This window comes from Xyrauchen texanus, chromosome 20 (assembly GCF_025860055.1).
Source record: "Xyrauchen texanus isolate HMW12.3.18 chromosome 20, RBS_HiC_50CHRs, whole genome shotgun sequence".
Classification (NCBI taxonomy): domain Eukaryota; kingdom Metazoa; phylum Chordata; class Actinopteri; order Cypriniformes; family Catostomidae; genus Xyrauchen; species Xyrauchen texanus.
In genome coordinates this window covers 25,821,649-25,845,260 of record NC_068295.1, presented here as the reverse complement: position 1 = coordinate 25,845,260, position 23,612 = coordinate 25,821,649, and the positions used below count along the sequence as shown (strand labels likewise).

At 41.0% G+C, this 23,612-nt stretch overlaps 1 protein-coding gene and 1 long non-coding RNA gene across 2 annotated transcripts in view; one reads left to right on the top strand and one right to left on the bottom strand.

Moving 5' to 3' along the window:
- gfra1a (gdnf family receptor alpha 1a) overlaps window positions 1–23,612 on the bottom strand; it is a 153,580-nt gene that overhangs the window by 21,427 nt on the left and 108,541 nt on the right. The window contains exons 4-6 of the mRNA XM_052150977.1: window positions 11,106–11,457; window positions 2,701–2,810; window positions 1,588–1,722 (exon numbers count right to left, since the gene is read on the bottom strand). Of these exons, the coding sequence (XP_052006937.1) occupies window positions 1,588–1,722; window positions 2,701–2,810; window positions 11,106–11,457 (597 nt within the window). The remainder of the gene's footprint in view (window positions 1–1,587; window positions 1,723–2,700; window positions 2,811–11,105; window positions 11,458–23,612) is intronic.
- The window catches only part of LOC127660634 (uncharacterized), a 115,905-nt gene that overhangs the window by 8,167 nt on the left and 84,126 nt on the right, over window positions 1–23,612 (top strand). The gene's annotated exons all lie outside the window — the stretch shown is intronic.

Sequence of the window (23,612 nt, the reverse complement as noted above, 5' to 3'; positions counted from 1 at the left end):
GCGGGGCCTCGCAGCGGGGCGGAACAGGTAATGCAGCGTCGGGCGGCTTTGTTGCGGCCTGAGGCTGAGGTGCTGAGAATAGACTCAAAGCACTTACCTTGCTCTGCGCGCCTGGCAGGGGGCGGGTTCGTGACTGAGAAGGAGGTCTGATGTTGGTGTCCTCTGGACTCGTCTGAACCGGCCGGCCGGGGGACAGTCGTGGGCAGGCGGAAGGTGGGATCGCCGCGTCCGGTGTACCGGGACTGTCGTAATCTGAAAGCAGATTGCCGTGAGAACGGCATTTGCGGGCCAGGTGACCCAGAGGCAAAGGAAATAGCTCTTTTATTGAGAATGTGGGTACCACAGAAACAAAGGATTCTCCTCACGGAGCGGTCTTACAACCTCCGGAGCTAACGTCTTCGGCTCTGGGTCGACTGTCTCAGGAACGCTTGGGAGCCTTCCGGGTCCTAGAGGGGGTTCGTGAGACAGGGGGCGTACGCCGCCTGCGGGGTGCTCGACGCTGGGGCTGAGAGCTGGGCCTGGGTTGGGGCAGAGGGGGCGCCCTCGGCGAGCAGACTGGGCAGGGCCCGTAGCGGCAGGTGTGCGGCGGGGCATGATGTGAGAGATGGCCTCCGTCTGCTTCTTCACCGCGGAGAACTGTTGGGCGAAGTCCTCGACGGTGTCACCGAAAAGGCCAATCTGGGAGACATGTGCGTCTAGGAAGCGGTTCTTGTCGGCCTCACGCATCTCGACCAGAATGAGCCAGAGATGGCGTTCCTGGACCACTAGGGTGGCCAAATTAAGTAAAGTCTTTATGTAAAGAAAATATATAGTCCGATTACTTCTTTTAACTTAAAACTTGATTTTGATCATTAAGTCTCCTCACATTAATTCTCTCTCTGTCACATTCCTCATTGATAGGCCCAGAGGAGTGGTCTTTGTGTCCTCAGGTGTGAATCACATCAATACTCAAGATCGTTCACGCCTCCTCGCATATTACCATTCAGCACTAAAATTGTCACACAAAAGTTAAATGACTATATTGTTTTGTATGAATGAGTGATCAGGATGATTTTTCACATCATTTTGTAGCAAAAACTCAAGGCTACAAGATCCAGTTCTCAAAAGTCTTGTGGACAAATGTTTAGTATGTGTTATATGGCCTTATTTCAGTGACTTAACATTTTCGTTTTTTCAGAAACCACGCATAAACGTTATTTTCTCAAAAATACAAACCTGTACATACATGTTGCTCACATATTATTGTAGCCCAGTTTGTGCTGAAGACAGTGTTATCAGACTTTAGACATTAATATGTTTTTAAGCAACTGAAAAAAGCACAAATGTCAAGGCATGTCAAAACTTCTCCAGGGCCCAAAACACCCTCAGACCCCAGAGGGTTAAGGGAAATAACTCTTTTAATACACAGTATGTGTGTGTGTCTGCGCTGTCGAAGCTATTTATCTGTGAAGTATTAAAGTATATGAAATTACCAAAATGCCCATCCCTAAGTAATACATGCATGCAACACAACTCAAATGTTACTTTATGCAAATGTAAATGGAAGCAGAATGGTAAGGGAGAGTCAGGAACAGAAAGGTAACTCACGTAGGCAGGCATTGTCAGTGAAGAACTCTGTGAATCTGTCACATTCCTCTTTGCTGTTGCCACTGTTGCTACAGTCGCAGAATGGAGACACACTGATTTTGGGGGAACGCAGATAATTTGGGGTCATAACCGTACCTGAAAAACATAAACACATGTTCATACATTCTTCAGGAATTTTGTATTTTAAAATTTAGACATTTTAAAGGAATATTTCACCCAAAAATGAAAAATGAAGCTAAGCTTTAAAACATTAACTTGACATGTTAGATAAGGGGTTATCACGTTCTCACTGAGCATTTATAAAAATAATAATTTCGTCACAGTCTGCCTAATAAAAATTCTATTGTCAGGATGTGAGTGTTATCCTACAGAGAAACACAATCTCCCACTGGTAGAACATCAACAGGAGCTAATCACAGATTAATAGCTGCTCTGCTGTATTCCCATGTGTCCAGCTGCTGTTGCTGTGTGGTGCGCAGATGACTTTGGGAAGACATCCAAAGCAAGAGACTGAGCACAAGAAAGAACTGACAGATCTCAGAATGCACAACACGTCAAACCATGAGGCGGTTGGGCTACAACAGCAGAAGACCACATCGGGCATTTTATTATTACCATAGATTTCCTAAAAAAGTGCTCAGTGAGTGTATATTCTAAACATAATCCATGGGTTTATATTAAATGTTTGGGTGAATAGACAAATAGTAAAAAGTTATGAAATGTAATAAGTAATGTGTAAGCTGGGACCCAGCATATAAACTATTTCTGTACATATATGGTAGCTGGGACAGAGAACAGGATGTTGAGTTACGAGACTTACATTCAAGTCCATTCAGTTCAGTTTAATTAAATTAAATTGTATTTACATGTTACTTTTCACAATACAAATTGTACCAAAACAGCTTCACAAAGAATAGTGCCTTATAATACCCAGCAAACAAGCCAAAGGCGACTCACATGTTTATGAAAGTTAAGGAAGAAACCTTGGGAGGAATCAAGAAAAGAAGAGGTATCCTCTGGCTGGCACATATATAAACACACTTATACAAGCAAACATACATGCACAGATGTTTTGTATAAACTAGATTTTTCCAAGTTACAGGACGGACTCACCAATGAGACCAGAGTATGACAACAAGCAGCCAGCATAGTTCTCCTTCAGACAGCCTGAGTGAGAGCGAGGTTCCGGCTGACAGTTAGTGAAAAAATCAGCCAGGCGAGACCTAAAATATCACATATGTATATTAATATATCTACTCTGGTACAAAAAAAACTGACATCATCTTATTAAAATAGATTTTGAAACAGAGCTTAAGGCATAAAAAGTATAAAGTTAAAGTTTTAGGTAAGATTAGGTTTTAGGCTTTAGTTCTTTGCAAATCAAATGCTTCTGTTGTCATGAGTTCAGGCTCTCAGCATGTGTCAGCTACACACAAGAATCATCACATAGGTTGCATCTGAAATCACGTTCTGTCAAGAATTGTACTGCATTTGATGAAAAACATGCTTCTCGGCAGTTAACATAGTATGTTCTTTAGGTATGCAGGTAATATGAATGCATTCCAGACATACTTCATTCAGGAATGTGGGCATTGTCCTGTGACTCGAACTTATGAAGTAGTTACAACAATCACGTAAATAATTAAATCTGGATTCGTTAAACAAGTACAATTTAACTACAAGGAACATCTTTCTTTGTATCACTTACAGTTAAAAAGATTCACCCAAACTTTGGTTCTCTAATGTTCTTTTTCTATTTAATTTCATTTTTGTATTAATGCAGCATTTTGAATATTACATCTCCTCAGCTACTCTTTTGTGAATACTCTTTTATAAGATATTGGCATACTGTTTTTGGCATACTATATAGTACGGAAATATGCATATTTGAATGCAGCCATAATCACTGCTCAGTTTATAAGCGCTAGCTGGTGAAATACAGTATATGCAAGGAATATTAGACCAATCAAAATTCAGTATGCAAATAGATGTAATAAAGAAGATAAATTGCAATTCACAATGCAAATATTTTGAAACTCTTAAATTTCTTATACTAAAGTATAAAAGTTATACTAAAAATAGTTAGCACACCAACACTGGTGGCCAGAAGTGTGGAATAATGTACAGATTTTGCTCTTATGGAAATAAATTGGTACTTTTATTCACAAAATTTGCATTTAACTGATCACAGTGTATAGTCATGATATTAAAAATTTGAAAAATTACTATTACAATTTATATATATATATTTTTAAACTACTTCAAAGAGTTCTCATCAAAAAATCCTCCACATGCAGCAATGACAGCTTTGCAGATCCTTGGCATTCTTGCTGTCAGTTTGTCCAAATACTCTCTGTAGCACTTGCTATAGATGTGGCTGTCTTGTCGGACACTTCTCAAGCACCTTACAGTCTAGCTGATCGCACAAAAGATCCATGGGGTTAAGATCCATAACACTCTTTTCCAATGATCTGTTGTCCAATGTCTGTGTGTCTTTGCCCACTTTAAAATTTTCTTTTTGTTTTTCTGTTTCAAAAGTGGCTTTTTCTATGCAATTCTTCCCATAAAGCATGTACCCCTGAGTCTTTACTGTTGTACATGAAACTGGTGTTTCTCTTTCTGTCCTTGTTAGAGCCAGTTGTCCTTTGTCTTTAAAGACTGTAGTGTACATCTTTGTATGAAATATGAAATATTTTGGCAATTTCAAGCGTTGTATAGCATTCATTCCTCAAAACAACGATTGACGAGTTTCTAGAGAAAGCGGTTTCTTTTTTTGGCATTTTTGACCTAATATTGACATTAAGACATGCCAGTCTATTGCATACTGTGGCAACTCAAAAACAAATCAAAGACAATGTTAAGATTCATTTAACGAACCAAACAGCTTTCAGTTGTATTTGATAATATGGCAAGTTATTTTCTATTTTCTGGTGGCCAGGGGAAGGGAACGCAAATCAGTCCCTTCCCTTCTTTGATGACCTCCATGATGATCTTTCTCATTTATGGGGGAAACCTTATACTTCCTGTATCTTTGTGCCTTTGACGTTGACATATTCGACCATCCTGGGTGCTGAGGCACGGAGGTATTCGATGATGCCACAGGTAGAAGAGACCTACTTTCCCCACAAAGCCAAGCAGGACCACCTCTACGCTTGTGGGGAAAGCTTATTAGGCAGCAGGTCAGGCTGGTGCTGCCCTACACACCATGGCAGTGTTACAGGTGTACCAGGCAGTGCGGGCAGTAAACATTCACCTGCACCTTCCCGATACCCCCATGAAACCTCTCCATTCCAGCCGCCTCTGGTGTTTTGGGAGTTGGCGGTTTCCAGCTAAATGTTGGGTGTTCTGTTGCTTCCTGCCGTAGTACAGAACACAGAACACTCGACATTCTCTCAACAGGAAGTGTCAAAATTGATACCATCTCAGAGAACCTGGCAGTGTGGAAGCTACTGCCGGGTGTTTCTATGTGCGACAGTAGAAAAAAGTAGAATTCAATTTGTTCGCCCTCCTCTGCGTTTCAACGGCGTGGTTCCCACTTCCGTGAAACCGGAACAAGCACATCTACTGTTGAAAAAACAGCAAAATCTCGCAGTCAAAGGGGCCATGGAACCTGTTCCCCTTCCAGAGAGAGAGTCAGGTTACTACAGCAGATACTTCCTGGTTCCCAAGAAGGATGGGGGATTGAATCCGATTTTAGACCTTCGAGGCTTGAATCGCTCAGTCAAGTTGCTCAAGTTCATGATGCTAACCATCAAGATGGTCGTGTCTCAAATCCAACATCACACTTGGTTGGTCACGATCGATCTCATGGACGCATATTTTCATATATAAATTCTGCTACCACAAAGGAAGTTCCTGAGGTTTGCTTTCGGGGGCGAAGCTTTCCAATATCGGGTTCTTCCATTCGGCCTAGCCTTATCACCCCGCACATTCAAGAATGTAGCACTGGCTCCTCTGCGACTCCAGGGAAACCGAATTCTGAATTATTTAGACGACTGGCTGATACTAGCACTGTCACAAGAACTGGCATTACTGCACAGGAATATCGTCTTAGCTTATCTGGTTTCTCTGGGTTTGAGAATCAACGACAAGAAAAGCATTCTCTCTCCTACTCATAATTCGATCATAATATGGGCACAATTGTCTCCCGCTCGAATCGAGACCATACCCTGAGCAAAGTCAGTCTAGACCAAAGTGGCACTGTTCTTCAGTATCAACGAATACTAAGTCTCATGGCATCTGCATCCTCGATGATTCCTTTGGGCCTTCTGCACGTGAGACCGTTTCAGTTGTGGCTCAAAGCCAGGGGATTTCATCCAAGGGCCAGTCCCCTAAGGTAGATAAGTGTTACATGCCGTGGGCTGCGTACCCTCTCTATGTGGTTCAGACCCCAGTTCCTCACCTTGCGTCCCACTCTAGGTGCATCTTGCCATCTCAGATTGTTAACGACAGATGCCTCCCTGTCGGGCTGGGAAGCGGTCTTAAGTGATCATCATGCTCAAAGGGAATGGGAGGGTCATCAGCTCGAACTGTCTCCAGTTTATGGCTGTATTTCTGGCCCTGAAATACTTCCTCCAGCATTTGAGAGGCTGCCATATCCTAGTGCAGGTGGACAACACAGCGGCAGTCTCTTACATAAACCATCAAGGAGGTCTACGGTCACGCCAGCTAAACAGACTGGCACGGCAGATTCTCCTTTGGACCCAGGGCAAGCTCCTGTCAATCAGAACAGTTTATATCCCTGGATGCCTGAATGTGGGAGTGGATTTACTCTCCAGACAGAAAAAACCGAAGGGGATTGGAAACTCCACCCCGAGGTAGTGAGAAAAATCTGGTTACGATTTTACAAGGTAGAAATGGACCTCTTTGCCTCCCAACAGACAGCGCAATGTCCCCTCTACTTCTCCCTGAGTCACCCAACCCCCCCTGGGTCTGGACACATACATGGCCCAAAATACGCCTGTATGCGTTTTCTCTGAATTTCTCTGCTCCCGGGAGTTCTGGCCAGAGTTCGCCAGCAAGGGTCTTGCCTCTTACTGATAGCGCCGCGTTGGCCGAACAGGGTATGGTTTTCGGAGATAATATCTATCCTCGACGGCTCGCCTAGGGCGATTCTGGACAGGAGTGACCTTCTTTCTCAGGCGCAGGGTACAATATTTCATTTTACATTTACATTTACATTTCTCTCTTGGCTCTCAACGAAGGCGGTCGCATTTTCTCACCCTCTCCCTACCCTTATCTTCCCTGCTTTGCTCCTCTCGTCATATCTAGTCTACTGTCTTGTACTTGAGAGACTCTCTCAGCACTGCTCTTCAAACTAAGTCATCATGGATTTGATCAACTGGTCTCTCAACGCAATTGACACCATCTTCTCGACGAGAAGTTTGGGTTCGGGGGAACCTGTCTGCCCTGACGGAACGTTCGCAGCTGGCTACACGATGGACGCGTGGGAGAGGTGGCGGTCGTGGTGTCTGGCGGCTCTTTCCGTGGAGGACGTTGAAGATATCTACCTATTCGGTACCATGATAACAGGTCTTCTGCTGATTGGATTAGGCATTGCCCTGGTTTATCGAGGAGTTAAGAAGACGGTGACAGCTGTCCAAAGCCTCACAAGGCTGCCCGTCATGATTGAAACAGTGGGCAGAGCTGTCTGCACTCAGACTGGGTCTATGAACCAAAATACGGATAACATCATGGAGAAGCTCACAGCTTTGCAAAGGCAAATGGATCGTTTCAGAGACCAAAATGGACCAGGAGAATAGCCGTGTAAATTAGAATGCGGCTACTCTCCTTAAGACCAAACAATCCCAATCTTATCTGTTTCGCCGCCCTCAACCAGCACTGGCCTTGGCCAAGGCCGCTGTTGGAACAACAACTCCCCGGAAGAGCACTGCAGTGAGCCACTCTGCGTTCCTTCCCGACTCCCCAGACACCTGGTGATTGTTGACTATGTCTGGGACCTGATCAAGGTTGTCTCCATGGCAACTTGCTGTGTATCGCTATGACAACCCCTGCGGACTGAGGCACCTAGATTAGATGCTGGCATAGCGACTCTCCAGGCCTACACACACATGAACTCTTACACATATATACAGATATGCAATCATCCGCCCGATACCCTATCCCTCGCCTTAGCGCTTTGTACCCCCAGTCTGACAGGCGGGTCTGTGACCAGCGCCGAACATGGCTGCAGGTCCGGATGGCTGCTTGCCTGTGCTGGGCCACCTCCACCCCCAATCCCTCCCCTGTTGCAAGTCTTGTTCATGTTGTAGAGTGTACTGATTATGTGCTAATGTTGCTGAGGTGTTTTTTTCCCTGTTCCCACACTGTACTTCTTAAGGAGCATAGTCTGGGGGCTGCCTTTTTCTCTCTCTCCTCTCCTCTCCTCATGTCATGCTGTATTTCTTCTAATTCCCTGTCTTCCTGTCCTGTCTCCCCTTGTCATATGTATGTTTGTATGGACAGGTCGATGGCCAATTTCACTGGTTTACTATGTGACAATAAAGGACTACTACTACTACATTTATGCATTTGGCAGACGCTTTTATCCAAAGCGACTTACAGTGCACTTATTACAGGGACAATCCCCCCCGGAGCAACCTGGATTTAAGTGCCTTGCTCAAGGACACAACAGTGGCATCTTGGTGGTGCTGGGGCTTGAACCCCCGATCTTCTTGTCAGTAACCCTGATCCTCAACCACTGAGCCACCACTGCCCCATTTCATCCCTGGCCCGAGTTGTGGAAACTTCATGTTTGGCCCCTGAAGGGTACCAACTGAGGGACACTGGGCTTTCACCTGAAGTCACAGTGCTAGGGCTCCTTCCACTAGGAAAAGTTATGCCAATAAACAGAGTGTCTTTCAAAGGTGTTGCACTGCACGTAATGGCGATCCAGTTAACTGCCAGATTGCTTCAGTTCTGGACTTCCTGCATGAGAAATTATCAACAGGCACACACCCCTCCACTCTCAGGTTTATGTGGCAGCTCTGTCAGCTTGCCATGCCTGATTGGAGGGGTACCACTTGGGAAAACATCCATTGCCTGCTCATTTTTGTTCGTGAGGCAATGCGACTGAGGCGTCCCGTTAGAACCAGGATCTAGTCAACATCACAAGCTCATGTCTGAGACCTCTCACATTCTTGTGAGCACAAACTACACAACTGTAAGGGGTCCAGACATCTGCAGTGTGGCGGCATGGGTATTCTCGTTCCCAAAGCGCTAAAGCGCAGCATCAAAATGTAGCTTTTGATAGGGAACGTCTCTGGTTACTTAACTGTAACCCTTGTTCCCTGAAAAAGCAGAATCATTGACGCACTGAGAAGGCCCCAGGACTGCTCTTCAGACATAAATACCTGACGATGCACCTGTGGCGCATCTATTTATAACCCCTGGTACCGGCGCATCCTGATGATGTCACCAGCAGAGGCTATAAATTCCAGTCAATTTCATTGACGTGTTGCACACATATTCACAGCTGGTCACTCCTAAAAGACGTTCCAAAATGGCTAAATCAAGCGCAGCATCTCGTTCCGCTTTTTCAGGGAACAAGGGTTACAGTTAAGTAACCTGAGACATTCATACTATACTTTGGGATCAGTTGAATGACACTTTGGTGAATTAAAGTACCAATTTCCTTCCGAAACAGCAAAATCTGTACATTATTCCAAACTTTTGGCTGCCAGTGTAAGACTAAATTTTCAATAAAACAAATTGAATACAGTCTGTATATTAAACAGTATAGTCTGAAATAATAGTAAAAAAAAGTCATAGTTATGATTAGGGTTTTAGAACAAATCCTTAACCAGAATGTTCTAGAAATATCAATTAAGGACTGCCTTCCAAGCACGCTAATACATTTTATTATGAATTAAAGAAAACATATGTTGCAAAATCTGTGTTTGAGAAACAAATTGTTCACACACACACACACACACACACACACACACACACACACACACACACACACACACACACACACACACACACAGTTTTGGCTGACAAAATTGCTGGAAGTCTCTCAGCAGTCTGTTGCAGTGTTTAAGACATAGAGGGAAAGTGTAAATGAATGTGCTGTGCTCCAGACACATGGCGTGGGACTAGTGTGAGATCTCTGCACAAATACACAGAAGCCTTAGATACAACTCACACCTAAGGGTTTCACCAAGCCCCAAAAATTAACATTGGTACAAGACCAGTTGAGAGAAAGCAAGAGGAGTAGTAGGATGGATAACAAGATAGAGAGTGCGAGAGATAGACATTGAGAGACAAAATGAGAAAGAAAAAGATGAAAAGGAACTTCCGTAAACTGTAAAGACCCGAAGCTAAGTGGAAATATATTCCATTTATTTGTATGAGTGTCTAAGTGTGCCCTGAGAATGCTGAGCAGTGGCTGTTCTGATTGAGCAGGGTCATTAGCTGTTGCTCTCTTTGAGCCTAAAGACATTTACTTGCCAAACTACATCCAGATTGTACTAATGAATCCTTAACAAGCCACTTTGAGCATTCCTGAGGTAGACTCCTTCCTGCGCAAACCGGATTTAGGGCAGTATTTCTTATTGCTAGACTTCTATAATCACCTTGATTGTCCTCACAATGTGCTCTCCTGCCTTACCTTAGTAAATGCTTTATTTCCCAAAAGTCTGGCTGCTCATGGGGAAGTGTGTCCCTAGTGGTAAATATATGTATTATTACAGGCAGCCTGTTGTGATCTTGCCTCTCCCCTGTGAGGCATTTCTGAGCATCAATAAATAGCTAATTTTGCACTGCCATGTGTTAATGCACACAAGATAATTTTTTGCCATGTTTGTGTGCGTGTGTGTGTGTATGTGAGTGAGTGTTCATACTGTTGCATCATTTCTACTACTTGGCATTGACTTGATTTACTCGTTTTACTCTAACTATACTGTAACTTTACACTATAGAGATCACTAGTAAAATTATTCTGTTACATTTTTCTAATTTAATATTTATTTTTATTACAAATTTAAATTAGAGTGAAAAGTTGAAATGACAAATTTCCATGAATTTGAGAATTTATTAGTTTTAGGTATGCCCCTCTTTGAGGTGATATGGATTCCACCACTAGTGTGTGCAAACCTTGATGATCACTATCCCAGAATTATTTGAGAATGCTCCAAAGAGCATACTGATATCTGACCTTTTGTACAAAGAGTCCACAAATTGGCTTACATTTGATTAATGGCCTAGAAATAGAGCAGAATCCTTAATATCTCTGATTCATTTAACGCTATAACAGTTTGTTTTATCTTTTATTTATGTTCTCAAAATCTCCAGGTTTAAACTATATCTTGAATCCCAGATTGTGGTCTCAGACTTTTGGACTCCAATATATGCGTTTATAATTGGTTGTTGATTCATTACATTTAAAAACAATAATAACAAAATAATCTTAATGCATTTACCATTATACCTATATAATAAACATTATACCTGCCCAAGAGCACAATATTTAGCATTGCCTTTAGAAGACCAATATGAGCTCATATTGCATTTCAGACCTGCAGATGTAGTTGGTTTTGCAGGAAGCTTGCAATGCCAGGCAGTTGGGCCTTTCCTTGTCCTCATATGAACAGGCTGGTACGATGGTCTGGCGTCTGCGCTCAGAACAGGCGGACTGATCTCCTAGAGGACAGGAGCAGTAGAGCATACCGTAGCTGTGCTTGGGAGGCACCTTGTCAAAGAACTGTCGCAGGGCCTTGTGGCACTTCCGCTTGTTGCATACTTCAGCCGTTGAGACCCGGCTTGTGCAGGGGCTTATGTAAGCTGAACGGTATTTCTTACAGGTGTCGTTTAAGTTGCAGGCCTTTGCTGCATTCAAGCAGTTGTTTTCCTTTGCCAGAGCTGGCTCACCTGCAAAGAGAGAGATAATATATAATATAACATGTATTGGTGCCATGTGTGTTTCTTAAGAATATAGTGTATTTCACTGTATTTCAACTGATGAGTATTTCATTGTGAAACTTCGTTAAAGATGATGTAAGTGATTCTTTTGGGATACAATGCATAAAATATCCCTAAACCTGACAGATCACTGTAATACAGTTGGTGTCCTCTTTGATAGCCCTAGGCTCTGTAAACAGCGGCCCACACTTTTTAGCCAATCAGAAAACTAGTCAATCAGCAACAATCTCAGCCTGTGAATAATTTTGCATGTTGGGGTTTGCTGACTTTTGATGCGTTCGACTTCATCTGCACCTCAACAGTATAGTGATCATATTAGATATAAAATGTGTCATTTAGAAATTTTGAATGATTTTTTTTTATTTTACATGTAGTACCAGAAAGACTATTAATTTAAATAGGTTGTGTGCTGTTTAATACAGTGCATGTATGTACAAGAAGAAAATCTGAGAAAAGCCTAAATTATTTTGATACCAAAGGAGTCAGAATTTTTAATATATATATATATATATATATATACACACGTCAGCCAGTGTTTACATTAAACAGCTCTTCATGATCGCTTGTATTACTACTTAACTACTAAAGCTAGGAAATAGCTTTAAACGGCTTTAAACTAACAACTTCAGCATTACGGCTCATCACAGCTGAGAGACACTGATTAATTGATTAATTACACAATGGGAGCAGTTTAAAATGAAGGAGGACATTGTAGTTTTTATAGTGATCGACTCTTGTGCACCGGCTAACGCGAAATAGGTGCTGAGTGACTTCAGCCAACCAAACTGGCCCGGTTGCTAGGGAGGGTAGTCATGATTAGTGGTTCTTGCTCTCAATGGGGTGTAAGTTGTAAGTTGTGCGTGGATCTCGGAGAATAGCATGAGCCTCCACATTCGGAGTCTCTGCAGAGTCATGCACAACGAGCCACGTGATAAGATGCGCGGACTGACGGTCTCAGAATTGGAGGCAAACTGAGACTAGTTGTCCGCCACCTGGATTTTGGTGAGTAACCATTCCACCATGAGGATCTACTAAGTAGTGGGAATTGGGTATTCCAAATTGGGAGAAAAGGGGATAAAAATTTAAATAAAAAAAAAGGAGAGAGGACTCAAATAAGAATTAAATGTTTGTTTTTGATGGGCATAGATGTTTTTAATGCTTTTGATAAACAATTGACAGTAAAGAACAGAAAGGGTATTAAAAGAGACATTATACAGTGACAAATGGATTGCATGGACAAAACTTTTACTCTTAACATTCAGTGAAAGGATCTCACTACTGAACATCTCCACTATACTACTCAATCACTGGTGAGTGAAATCTGAACAATTACCAACCAGTGGCTAATCACAGACATTTCTTTTTTAAATTTGGTCTCATTTGTGAGTGATTTGTTCGCTCGCATTTTAGAGAGTTGTGAATATAGTAAAAGATCAATCATGGGATTTAAGAATCAATATTATTATTATTATCAATAAGATTATTCAAATGAAGATCGTGATGTATCGGAAAATGTATATTTTTACACAGTCCTATTCGTCTAGGACTTGCACTGACACCTAACGGTGTGCATGCAGCATTACGCAAAAGCAAAAGGTTTGATATACTGATGCCAATGTAGAAATGCGCTTTTCACAGTCAGCCATGCTACTGGCTACTGATACTGCTGGATTCATCATCTCATGTAGCCTAAGTACACAAGATTTTAAAGATATTTTTAACAGTAGTATTCATTTGTTTCACACTTTATTTGTACAACTTTTTAATGAGGGGAAAAAGTAAAGTAGGTACCATAAAAAACTAAAATAAAGAGAGAGAAAGAGAGAGAGAGATAGAGCTCAAACAGACAAAGCAAAACAAAAAGTATGATGCTATCCACAGCTCTGAAACCCTTGCTCCACAGAAAATCCTTCATTTGAATAACCCATGGCACTGACAGGCAAGTGGATTAATCATCCTATTTTTCTGCAGGTCTGCCAAAACACAGAGGCTGTTTATAAAGGAACCTGTATATATATATATATATATATATATATATATATATATATATATATATATATATATATATATATACTGTATATATATATATTTTTTTTTAATTTGTTTTTGGGCCTTTAAATGAAACAGTGTTCGTACGTTTGGATCCCTGCAGCCTAAACAAACACTCATGCTGGCTGAAGAGTGGAGTCATCAAAGCGGCCAGCTCTGCTCTGGTCTAGCCTGTCAGCTGCGGCTAATTGCTGGCTTTCTTACACATTCCACCATTAACTAACTTTTCTGGAGACTTTTCAGAAAGGCTGAGCAGCAGCAGCAGTTTGGGTTATAATGAGACCCAATTATAAACTGGAGATGGGTTATATTAGAGTATGGATGGAGTATGTTTGTGTGTGTGTCTATTAGGGGGTGCACTAAGAAGATGTGTGTCATTAGGTAATCAGCTAGACAAGAAACCCTCTAGTTCATGAGGTTATGATGTCACTTTGGTCATCATAAACGTCAAAAACAGCTTAGACCAATTGGACCAGATAAAAGTCACCATGAAATCAAATTGGACTACATTTACTTTCTGATCTTAATGTGCAGTATTACTTGTTCCATGTTATTCCAAATAAAAATAATAATATTCTCTTCTGAAACAACTTTCATTTTCAGGTGACTGTGGCAGGGCGGAGGGCGGGGCTTGATTAGCCTAATACGGGACCGGGTGTGTATGATCACGACCCAGCCCCGCCCTCCTCCCTGCCACATTGACATATCAAATCCTTCTTACTATTTCAACATTTTCCCTCCAATTACCACTCTCCATTCTTATATGCAACACCCACTTAAGAGGAGCCAATTAATTCCAGATGGATAAAAAGTCCTACATTTTGTTCTTGTTGAATATCCCATTACATTTGGAAATACTTTCGATTAAGGGAGAAAAATGTGTTGCATTTCATGGTGACTTAAAATTCAAAAATTCCAATGTTTTAGTTGGGCATTGATGGCCTGTTGTTGTTGTTGCAGTATGACCAACTTGACCAATTCAGCCATGCTAAAACCATTATGAATGTACCCAAAACCTTATAATGATAAAGAACAATAACATGGTTTTAAATAGCCTTTTAAGCTAGACACCAGATTAGTTTACAGTAACTGGTTTAGAGCTGTTTAGAGCAGGGATCCTTTGGTGCAAGCATAATCTTTCATGATTGTGATAATGATGAAGATTAATATGTAGAAAATGTGTCCTAGATCAGTGTTCAGAGATGACACTTTCAGTCGGTCCTGCCAAATGCAGGTCTCCTTCAGAGACTGTGTGAGATGCACTATGACACCTTGACCTTCAGTAGAATGATGTAAAACAACACCACCACACTCCATCTGATTTAACACACACACACGCACGCACACACACACAAAATCCATCTGCCCAGAGAACATCTGCCCATTCAAGCCTTGCAGCACAGAAAAAGTCTCTGTTTCTCTTTCCTCTTCACTTTCAAACCTCTCCGCTGAGTTCCACTACTGTCACCTGATATCACCAAGAAGACTTGGTCTGGGTGCATGCAATGCAAGTGTGTGTGTGATGTGCCCTCCTGATCTGGTGCCCCGTGGCTGACAAGAATAAAACACCTATTCTGTGGTTTGGAACAAGGGCTGCAGGTTAAATTGATCATGCACAGCTGTCTGTATACTTCAGCGCCACATGAACCCTTAGTCCCAGTTGTAAGACTAAAGAGACAGCCAAACAAACACTTGCACATAGATGCACACACACACTAGGGCAGCACGATTAGGGGAAAAAATCATATTGTGAACATTTTGACACAACAATTTTCTATATGAAATTAAAACATTATCTAATGTTGCTCTTTAAGAGTGTTAACACTTGACTCCTCTTTAAAACAAGCAAACCCACACATTTCTGTTTACCCTAAAGTGAACGGCGTAGATACAACATATTTACATTGTTCATTTCCTTGAAAATGAATTCAGAACTCTTTTTGGTCTACTTAAGTCGTGAGAGGGTCTCAGTCTACTTTTTATTCACAATGTTATTTTCGGCAACTGCTCAACTTAAATATTAAATTATTGCAATATAATAAAGAATAGTAATATATTTTCGCAGTTATTTAATCACTTCTATGCCTTGCAAAATGGTTAGTTTAAAAATGAGGGGAGACCTATTAGTTTCTGTTTTCATAAGCTCTCATAACAAGTCTGTTATGCTGAGTTTACACTACACACTTTTAGGCCCGATTTTCACTAGACACCGGTTTTGTGGAGATTGCCGACAAAAGCACAAAATCATAGGCAAATCAGAGCTCGCTCCCATGAGCGACGAAAGCAATGTATGAATTATAATGTATAACATATATAATGATTAATTATTAAAATCAATAGAACACTGATTAGAATCAACGTTAGCTTTTAAATCCTTTAAATCAACAATCATCAAAGACAACCATCAAATTCAATAGAATATTAATTATTATCAAAGACAATCATATCTTTAATTATTCAAATTAATGGAACATTGATAGAATTAACAGTAGCTTATTGATCCTTCAAATTCAACAATCATCAAAGATAATTGTAAATTATCAAAATCAATAGAATATTAATAAGGATTAATATGGCCGGGGCATCACCCTGGAAACAGGGACTAATAACCAGACAGTATAACAGTCTCAATATTAGATTGTTCTCTTAGGAAAATCATTGTCCTGAGAGCATCAATATTCAAAAGGAACAACGAAGGCTTGAATCTGAGCACTGGCATCCCCTACCAGCCTTTGACAACAAACCAAAACACATCTCTTTGAAATATAACAAAGTTTATTGATGCAGTAATATCAATTACTAATCAATACAATACAGTCAATAAACTTCTGAATTACAACTACAAACTAAACAGTGACATGATTAGATATGGTAACCAAAATAAGTATATAACACATGAGGAAGGTATGTATGTGTGTGTGTGTGTGTGTGTGTGTGTGTGTGTGTGTGTGTGTGTGTGTGTGTGTGAGGAGTGACACGCACAAAATGGCGGACGTGACTCTCGTGGAGAGTACCTCACATGAGATTTGTGATCAGAGAATATGGCTTTGAATGTGGGTGGAGAGAAGCCAGTTAATGGCGTCTGCTCGTTTACCATGTGTTTCTTCTTGTACAATAACTTGGGGACAAAGCTGAGCTTTATCACCAAGTTATCCACTAGCCAAATGTTTGTGAGGGGTCACGTGTATGGGGTTAGTATGACAGAGAGAGAGAGTAAAGTGACAGCACCGGTTTCACGATCGTGGGAGAGAAGGCAGCTGTTGGTTTATCACTCAAAGACATGGTGAACGGCACATAACCTGTCCCACAGTCTTTTGTTTTTAAATGCATAAACACAGTGTGCCGGTCTCATCCGCGAAGGTGTAAATACACAACAGTCCAACGTTGTTGGATTACAACACAGCAAAATCTAATTTATGATAATCGTACAATACATTAATACCTTCAGTATTATTAGCAACAATGTGTGGACTCGGCGGTCCGTAAACTGTACAAGCAATAACCTTGATACACAAGAATAACACACATAAATATTCTAGCTCAGCCCAGATGTTAACCTCTTACTTGGCTCGCATGAGGACACATGTAGAATCTGTGTTCATCCATCGTTTGACTCTGACTCGGTTCCTTGAGGCTCGGGTGATGATGGGAGTCCGTTTCCTCACTCTGTCGCCGGGCGGTACAGCTGCTGATTCTCGGCGGGAAATCAGCGATGTCGACTTGGTTAAAGAGGGAATAGGATCCTTTCTTCACTTCTGTAGGCAAATGGATGAAGATGCGGATTTCTCTGTGGTATCCTTCGGATCCTTTAAAGTATTCGGTGGAACACAGAGTAATCTCAACTCGTCCAGCAAGATTGTATGGCCGCAGTTTCAAGTCGTACATTACTTACTTGTACCATGAGGATACACCAAGAGAGCAGCGATGGGCTGCATCTATGCACAGCAAGCACTGGAAGCAATGCCCAGAAGGATCTCCGAGGTATCTCTACTCCCGATGACATCATGGTTGAGGGGCGTTCTGTTGAGGGCATCATCCAATAGGAGTTGAGAGTTTGATCCTTTGGAATTTCACACATAGTTGTTGTGATAGGGCGGAGGGTGGGGCCGGGTCGTAATTCTACACACCCGGTCCCTTATCAGGCTAATCAAGCCTCCGAGAGGGATAAAGGCTGACTGCGGAGGATGGTGCGGGAGAGAGATATTGTTTACGGACAGTGTGTGTGTTTGACTTTGGTTTAAGTTAATCATTAAAATATGATTTATGTCATCAAGCCGGTTCTCGCCACCTCCTTTCCATTAAACTGCGTTACAGTTGTAAAGTGAGCAAGGCCTCTTGGGATTTGTAGTCTGTTTTGTACTCCTTTTGTTTGATTTTGGTTTTTGTTTTATAAGTAAGATTTATGACTGTGTGTTTGTTGGCCTCAGTCAGGATATACAACTGTGTTAGGGCTGCATTTGTCTTGTATCTGAATACATGAGCCCCAACATTCCCCCCTTTGGTCGGAAGGGCTGCATGAGTGCTGCCTGCACTGGGGAGCTACAGTTCATTGAGGGAACCATGAATGCCAACATGTACTGTGACATACCGAAGCAGAGCATGATCCCCTCCCTTCGGGACTGGGCCGCAGGGCAGTATTCCAGCATGATAACGACCCCAAACACACCTACAAGACGACCACTGCCTTGCTAAAGAAGCTGAGGGTGAAGGTGATGGACTGGCCAAGCATGTCTCCAGACCTAAACCCTATTGAGCATCTGTGGGGCATCCTCAAATGGAAGGTGGAGGAGCACAAGGTCTCTAACATCCACCAGATCTGTGATGTCATCATGGAGGAGTGGAAGAGGACTCCAGTGGCAACCTGTGAAGCTCTGGTGAACTCCATGCCAAAGAGGGTTAAAGCAGTGCTGGAAAATAATGGTGGCCACACAAAATATTGACACTTTGGGCCCAATTTGGACATTTTCATTTAGGGGTGTACTCAATTTTGTTCCAGCGGTTTAGACATTAATGACTGTGTGTTGAGTTATTTTGAGGGGACAGCAAATTGACACTGTTATACAAGCTGTACACTCACTACTTTACATTGTAGCAAAGTGTAATTTCTTCAGTGTTGTCACATAAAAGATATAATCAAATATTTACAAAAATGTAAGGGGTGTACTCACTTTTGTGAGATACTAATATATATATATATATATATATATATATATATATATATATATATATATATATATACACATTATGCCTTCCTATGATGGGTAGATTGAGGATAAATCCTATTTCAAGGTTCTGAGTATTTACATGGAATAGAATTACACTGCCAAGACTATATGACAGGTGTATCTGTGAAGGTTACACAACGGATGTAGTAACAGATCTAAGGATTTGTTCTACAAGGTCTAGGGAGACCAGGTAAGCTGGAATCCTTCCACCACTCAGACTGTTGACTGAGGAGCTAATTTCCTTGATGAGGTCCTGCATTAGATCTCTAACAAAATGCACATAAGTTAGGTCTTCTCTGACAACCTCTGGCAAAGTCCCTAAAGCGTGCAAAGTCTTATTGAAAAGAGCACCTTGCACCTGAGCCAAATTTGCAGTGACTATAGTACCCTGGAGGGTTTTACCCAGGCCCTGTAATTGTTCTTGGAGTCTCTGCTGAATTTCTGGATGATGGAGACTTGTCCATCTGAGGCTGCCGAACTGTTTTCTGGACCAAGTTGTCTCGGTGTGTCAACCTGAGCCCATGTGTCCATGACGGGAGTCAATGAGCGGAGCCAGTCGGTTCAGTAGGTCCTGGCCAATTAACAGTGTTTCCATATTAATAGGACATATTTAAACAGGGTGTAATAGTGTCATCCCTTGAAAGGTAATGTCAATCCAAGGCCGTTTTTTTTAATAGATGACCTACCTTGCGTGTAGCTTGTGATGCCTACATTGCAGGTCTCTGTCTGTAACAGTTTGCTGAGGGAGAGCGTTGCTCTAGCCACCTCTGCGAAGGTGTTGGAACCCATCAGACTTGACATAATCAACTAGTTTCAGCAATGCTTCATCACAACGACTAATATCATAGTCGTTAAGGTTATCTCTCTCCTCTACGTAGAGACGGAGGACAGCAGCGCTCTGGGGTGTTCACAATGCACGTTTAACGGGGACCGTAAACTGGACCAAACTAAAAGCACTTTTTGAGATGGAGTTTGCATTGCATCACCAGCCCCATGCATGCTCTGAGTTTGTGCTGTAGAAGACAGAACAAAGTGCAATTTTATTTAAATATATATATAATTATATCACAGGCTTTTGTGGTTTTGATTTTAATTCAATTGATTGTAGAGGCCTAACACACACAAACATAAACCATATAACCTTTTCAAAATCAAGGATTTCTTTGCACTAATAAGCATGATAATGTGCACACATTCATAAACAACAGGATAACAAATACAAGCTATATACAGCCCTCCTTCCCCAGAATCCCCACACATCTATGTAATGTAGACTCACAGTGGCCATCTGGTCTGGTTGGTAGAGCAGGACCCCTGCTCCAGTGCCTCTAGTCTCTGATACAGCCTCAAATTGATTAGTGTCTCCTATTTCCTTCCCCCATTTGCTCTAATTTTTAATTAGCAGGAGAATCAGTCTGAATAATGACCTTGCATGCAATTGGGACAATCCTGGGGTATGTTTACAGGTCTGCTTAGTGTTTATTTGGACCTTTGTTCTCCATCTGTTGCCTTTTTTTTTTTACCAATACTCCTGTGATCCAGCTGTAGATGCGTGAGTAATGTATTGCCCTCAGACGTAATGGAAAAATTGCATGAACATATTCTTTGATACTCAAAAAGTTCTGAAAGTGTCATGACTATTTTATTACTCTATTATGACAAGGGAATTCAATTTTTATTAAAATAGCACATTTCATATATTATTTGTTTTAAAAAATGTTAGTTAAGAGCATTTATGCTCTTAACAAACATTGTTAAGGAGCCATGGTGCAGCAGTAATTGACAAACATTGTAAGGAGCCATGGTGCAGCAGTAATTGACAAGTTGGAGCTTTGATGCTTACATGGATTCATGTTCCAGTAGCTCAACTGGTGAAGCAAGCAATGCCAAGAACATATGTTTGATTCCCAGTGAACGCACATACTGATATAATGCATATTATTAATGTGTTGTAAGTTGCTTTGAATAATAGCATCTGCCAAATGAATAAATGTAAATGACTGGATAACAAAGGTTTGAGTCTGGGCTGCAATTGCCCTGATCCCCCCTCTTTCTCTAACTGTTCTATCTAATAAAGAGGCAAAGAGCCACAAAATAAAAAAAGTCATGAAAATAATTCACTTTTCATTTCAGTGCTTTGAAATGAATATAATGTATCAGTTCCAACAAAACATAATGAGACTTGTGCAAGGCACTGAAGTCACTCATTTAATTCTCTATTTTCTTCTTCTTTGCTATTTTAAAATACTTCCTTCCCAGGATCAGACAACAGAGGTCTGATTAAATCCTAATAAAAGCCTCACCACAAGGTTAATGGGAAATTTACTATGAAACGAGTAGGGGAGGCCTGCGATATCCTCTCATATTTTATTTGGAACTGTAATGTCACCAGCGATTAGTGGAGAGGTTGAGGATTTGATTAAAATTCCACCGTAATTAGAACCTGATGCCCTCTTGAGTGAATGCTCATTTGCATGTGTGAGTCTTTCTTTTTGCTTTCAGTCACTGGACAATGGAAAAGTGAATGAAGAAACAATTATAGAAACAGAAAAATTGTAACAGGACTGAACGGATGGGAACAATTAACAAATACATTGACCCATTGGCTGTTGTGAGTCCATTCTGTTCCTAGTTCTCTTTCCCTGCCATTCCACAGATGTTTGTTTGCTTGTTTCTTAATGCCATAAAAACTTCTATGACTATTTTCATGGTGAAAACCTGGTTAAAATAGTAGGGAAAATCCAACAGATGAAGATAGCTCATATGAGGTGTTTGATAATACAACCCCATTTCTGAAGTTGGGACAGTATGAAAAAATGCTAATTTACACAAAAAGGTGAGATTTGTAAATTATGTTCAATATTATGTACAATAATTTCAAATCAGATGATTGCAACAGCTCCAAAAACGTCGAGTTTTTACCACTGTGAAACATCACCATTTCTTCTAATAACAATGATTAAGCATTTGGGCACTGAAGACACAAGTTTGTTAAGTTTATAAAGTGGAATTTCCCCCCAATCATCCATTATGTAGGTCTTTAGCTGCACAATTGTATGGGTCTTCGTGTTGCACATTATGAAGCACACCACATTCTCAGTTGGAGACAGGTCACAACTGCCAAGCCATTCTAGCACCCACACTCCCTGCTAACACAGCCATGCACTTGAAATCTGGGCAGAATGTGGTTTGAAGTTGTCTTGCCGGAAAATGCAGGGACGTCCCTGGAAAAGACGGTGATGGATGGCAGTAAATGTTGCTCCAAAATTTTACATATCAGTCTGCATTCATGGTGTTCTCACTGATGTGCGAGTTACCCATGCCATGGGCACAGACACACCCCTGGCCCATACAGACCCTGGCTTTTGGACCTGACCATAATAACAGCTTGGATGGCCCTTTCGGTAATGTGATGAGGAGATCAATGCAAATAGTGAACGCCCCCGACTGTGGCTTAAAAACATCTAGTTCATTCACTTTCCTGTACGTTTGGAAGATGCCACGATATACAGGTGAGGAAACTACTGGATAGTGACGAAGAGTTAACATTTTCCTCAGAAGAAGAGCGGAACTACGATGAATGTTTGTATTTTGAAGAGAGACTTGATCCAGCTGAGGATACCATTTCCGATGAGTAAGTAAATTAGTTTTACTTACATTAGTTGACATGCTATTTTATATAAACATGTTAATATTTTAATAGTGGGACTGTTTCCAGACTTGCCAGCCAGGATTCACAGTATTGAAATTTGAAATATGACTATTACATTTAAATGCTGTTTTGGCTAAAGCAGGTATTTAAATTGTATGCTGTATGATATAAAAATGATATGTAATATGATATAAAAATAATATCAATGTTTAGATTATATTTTAACTAGTGTTTATGCTGCCTCATTATCATCAACGAAGCTTGTTCTTGCAAATACCTTTTCGTTAAATGAGTAAAATGTACTTGTAAATATGCAGTTGTAGTGCTTTCAATATAGCAAACGGAGAATACAATTTACAAATCACTCTTTTTTATTTTATTAGCTTTTTTCGTACTGTCCCAAATTTTTTGAATAAGGTTGCATGAGATAATGAGTGTGGATGATAATTCAAGGTAATCAGTCAAGCGCATCTAAAAATGTACTTGCTTCTGATGATTGTGTGATGAGATAAATATATCTATAATAGGATGAAAATTAACACAAATGTCTAGTTTATTATCACCCAGAAACATTCTCTCTGATACTAATTAAAAAAGCGCTAATTACCTCTTATAGCAGTATACTGTATGTATGTTGGTGTATTTCACCTATAATGGCAGAGCATAATAGCCCATTAATGCAGGTGTACACTTGGTCAATAGAGAGCTCTCTCTCATGTAATATGTGTAAATTAGGTGAACCACAGAAGCAAAATGAATAGAAAAAAGGCCTTCTCTTTCTCATGCCATTTGGTTCGCTGTAGTGCTTAATAAACTCCCTCTTTCTACAAACAATCCGCTAGTGTAATAACATCAAATGAAACCGTAGCAGTCCTATAATTCAAGACCTCTGTAATTGATCCCTGAAGCTCTCCCTATATCTCTTGCTTTCTCTTTCTATCAATGTGGCATGCTCTTGGAGAAGGACATTCCTCTGAGTTATTGCTTTAGAATGCATTGGATTTCTGCAGATTGGTAATATCCAAGCAGTGATTTGCAGTGCATAAGCCAGTTACCCCTTCAACACAACCTTGCAGTCCTCTTAGGCCTATTTTCAGTTTTACTTATTCTGTTGTTTCTTTCATTATTTAATTAAATTTATTTTTCAGAGGCTGCACTTAACAGAGGCCGCTAAATTG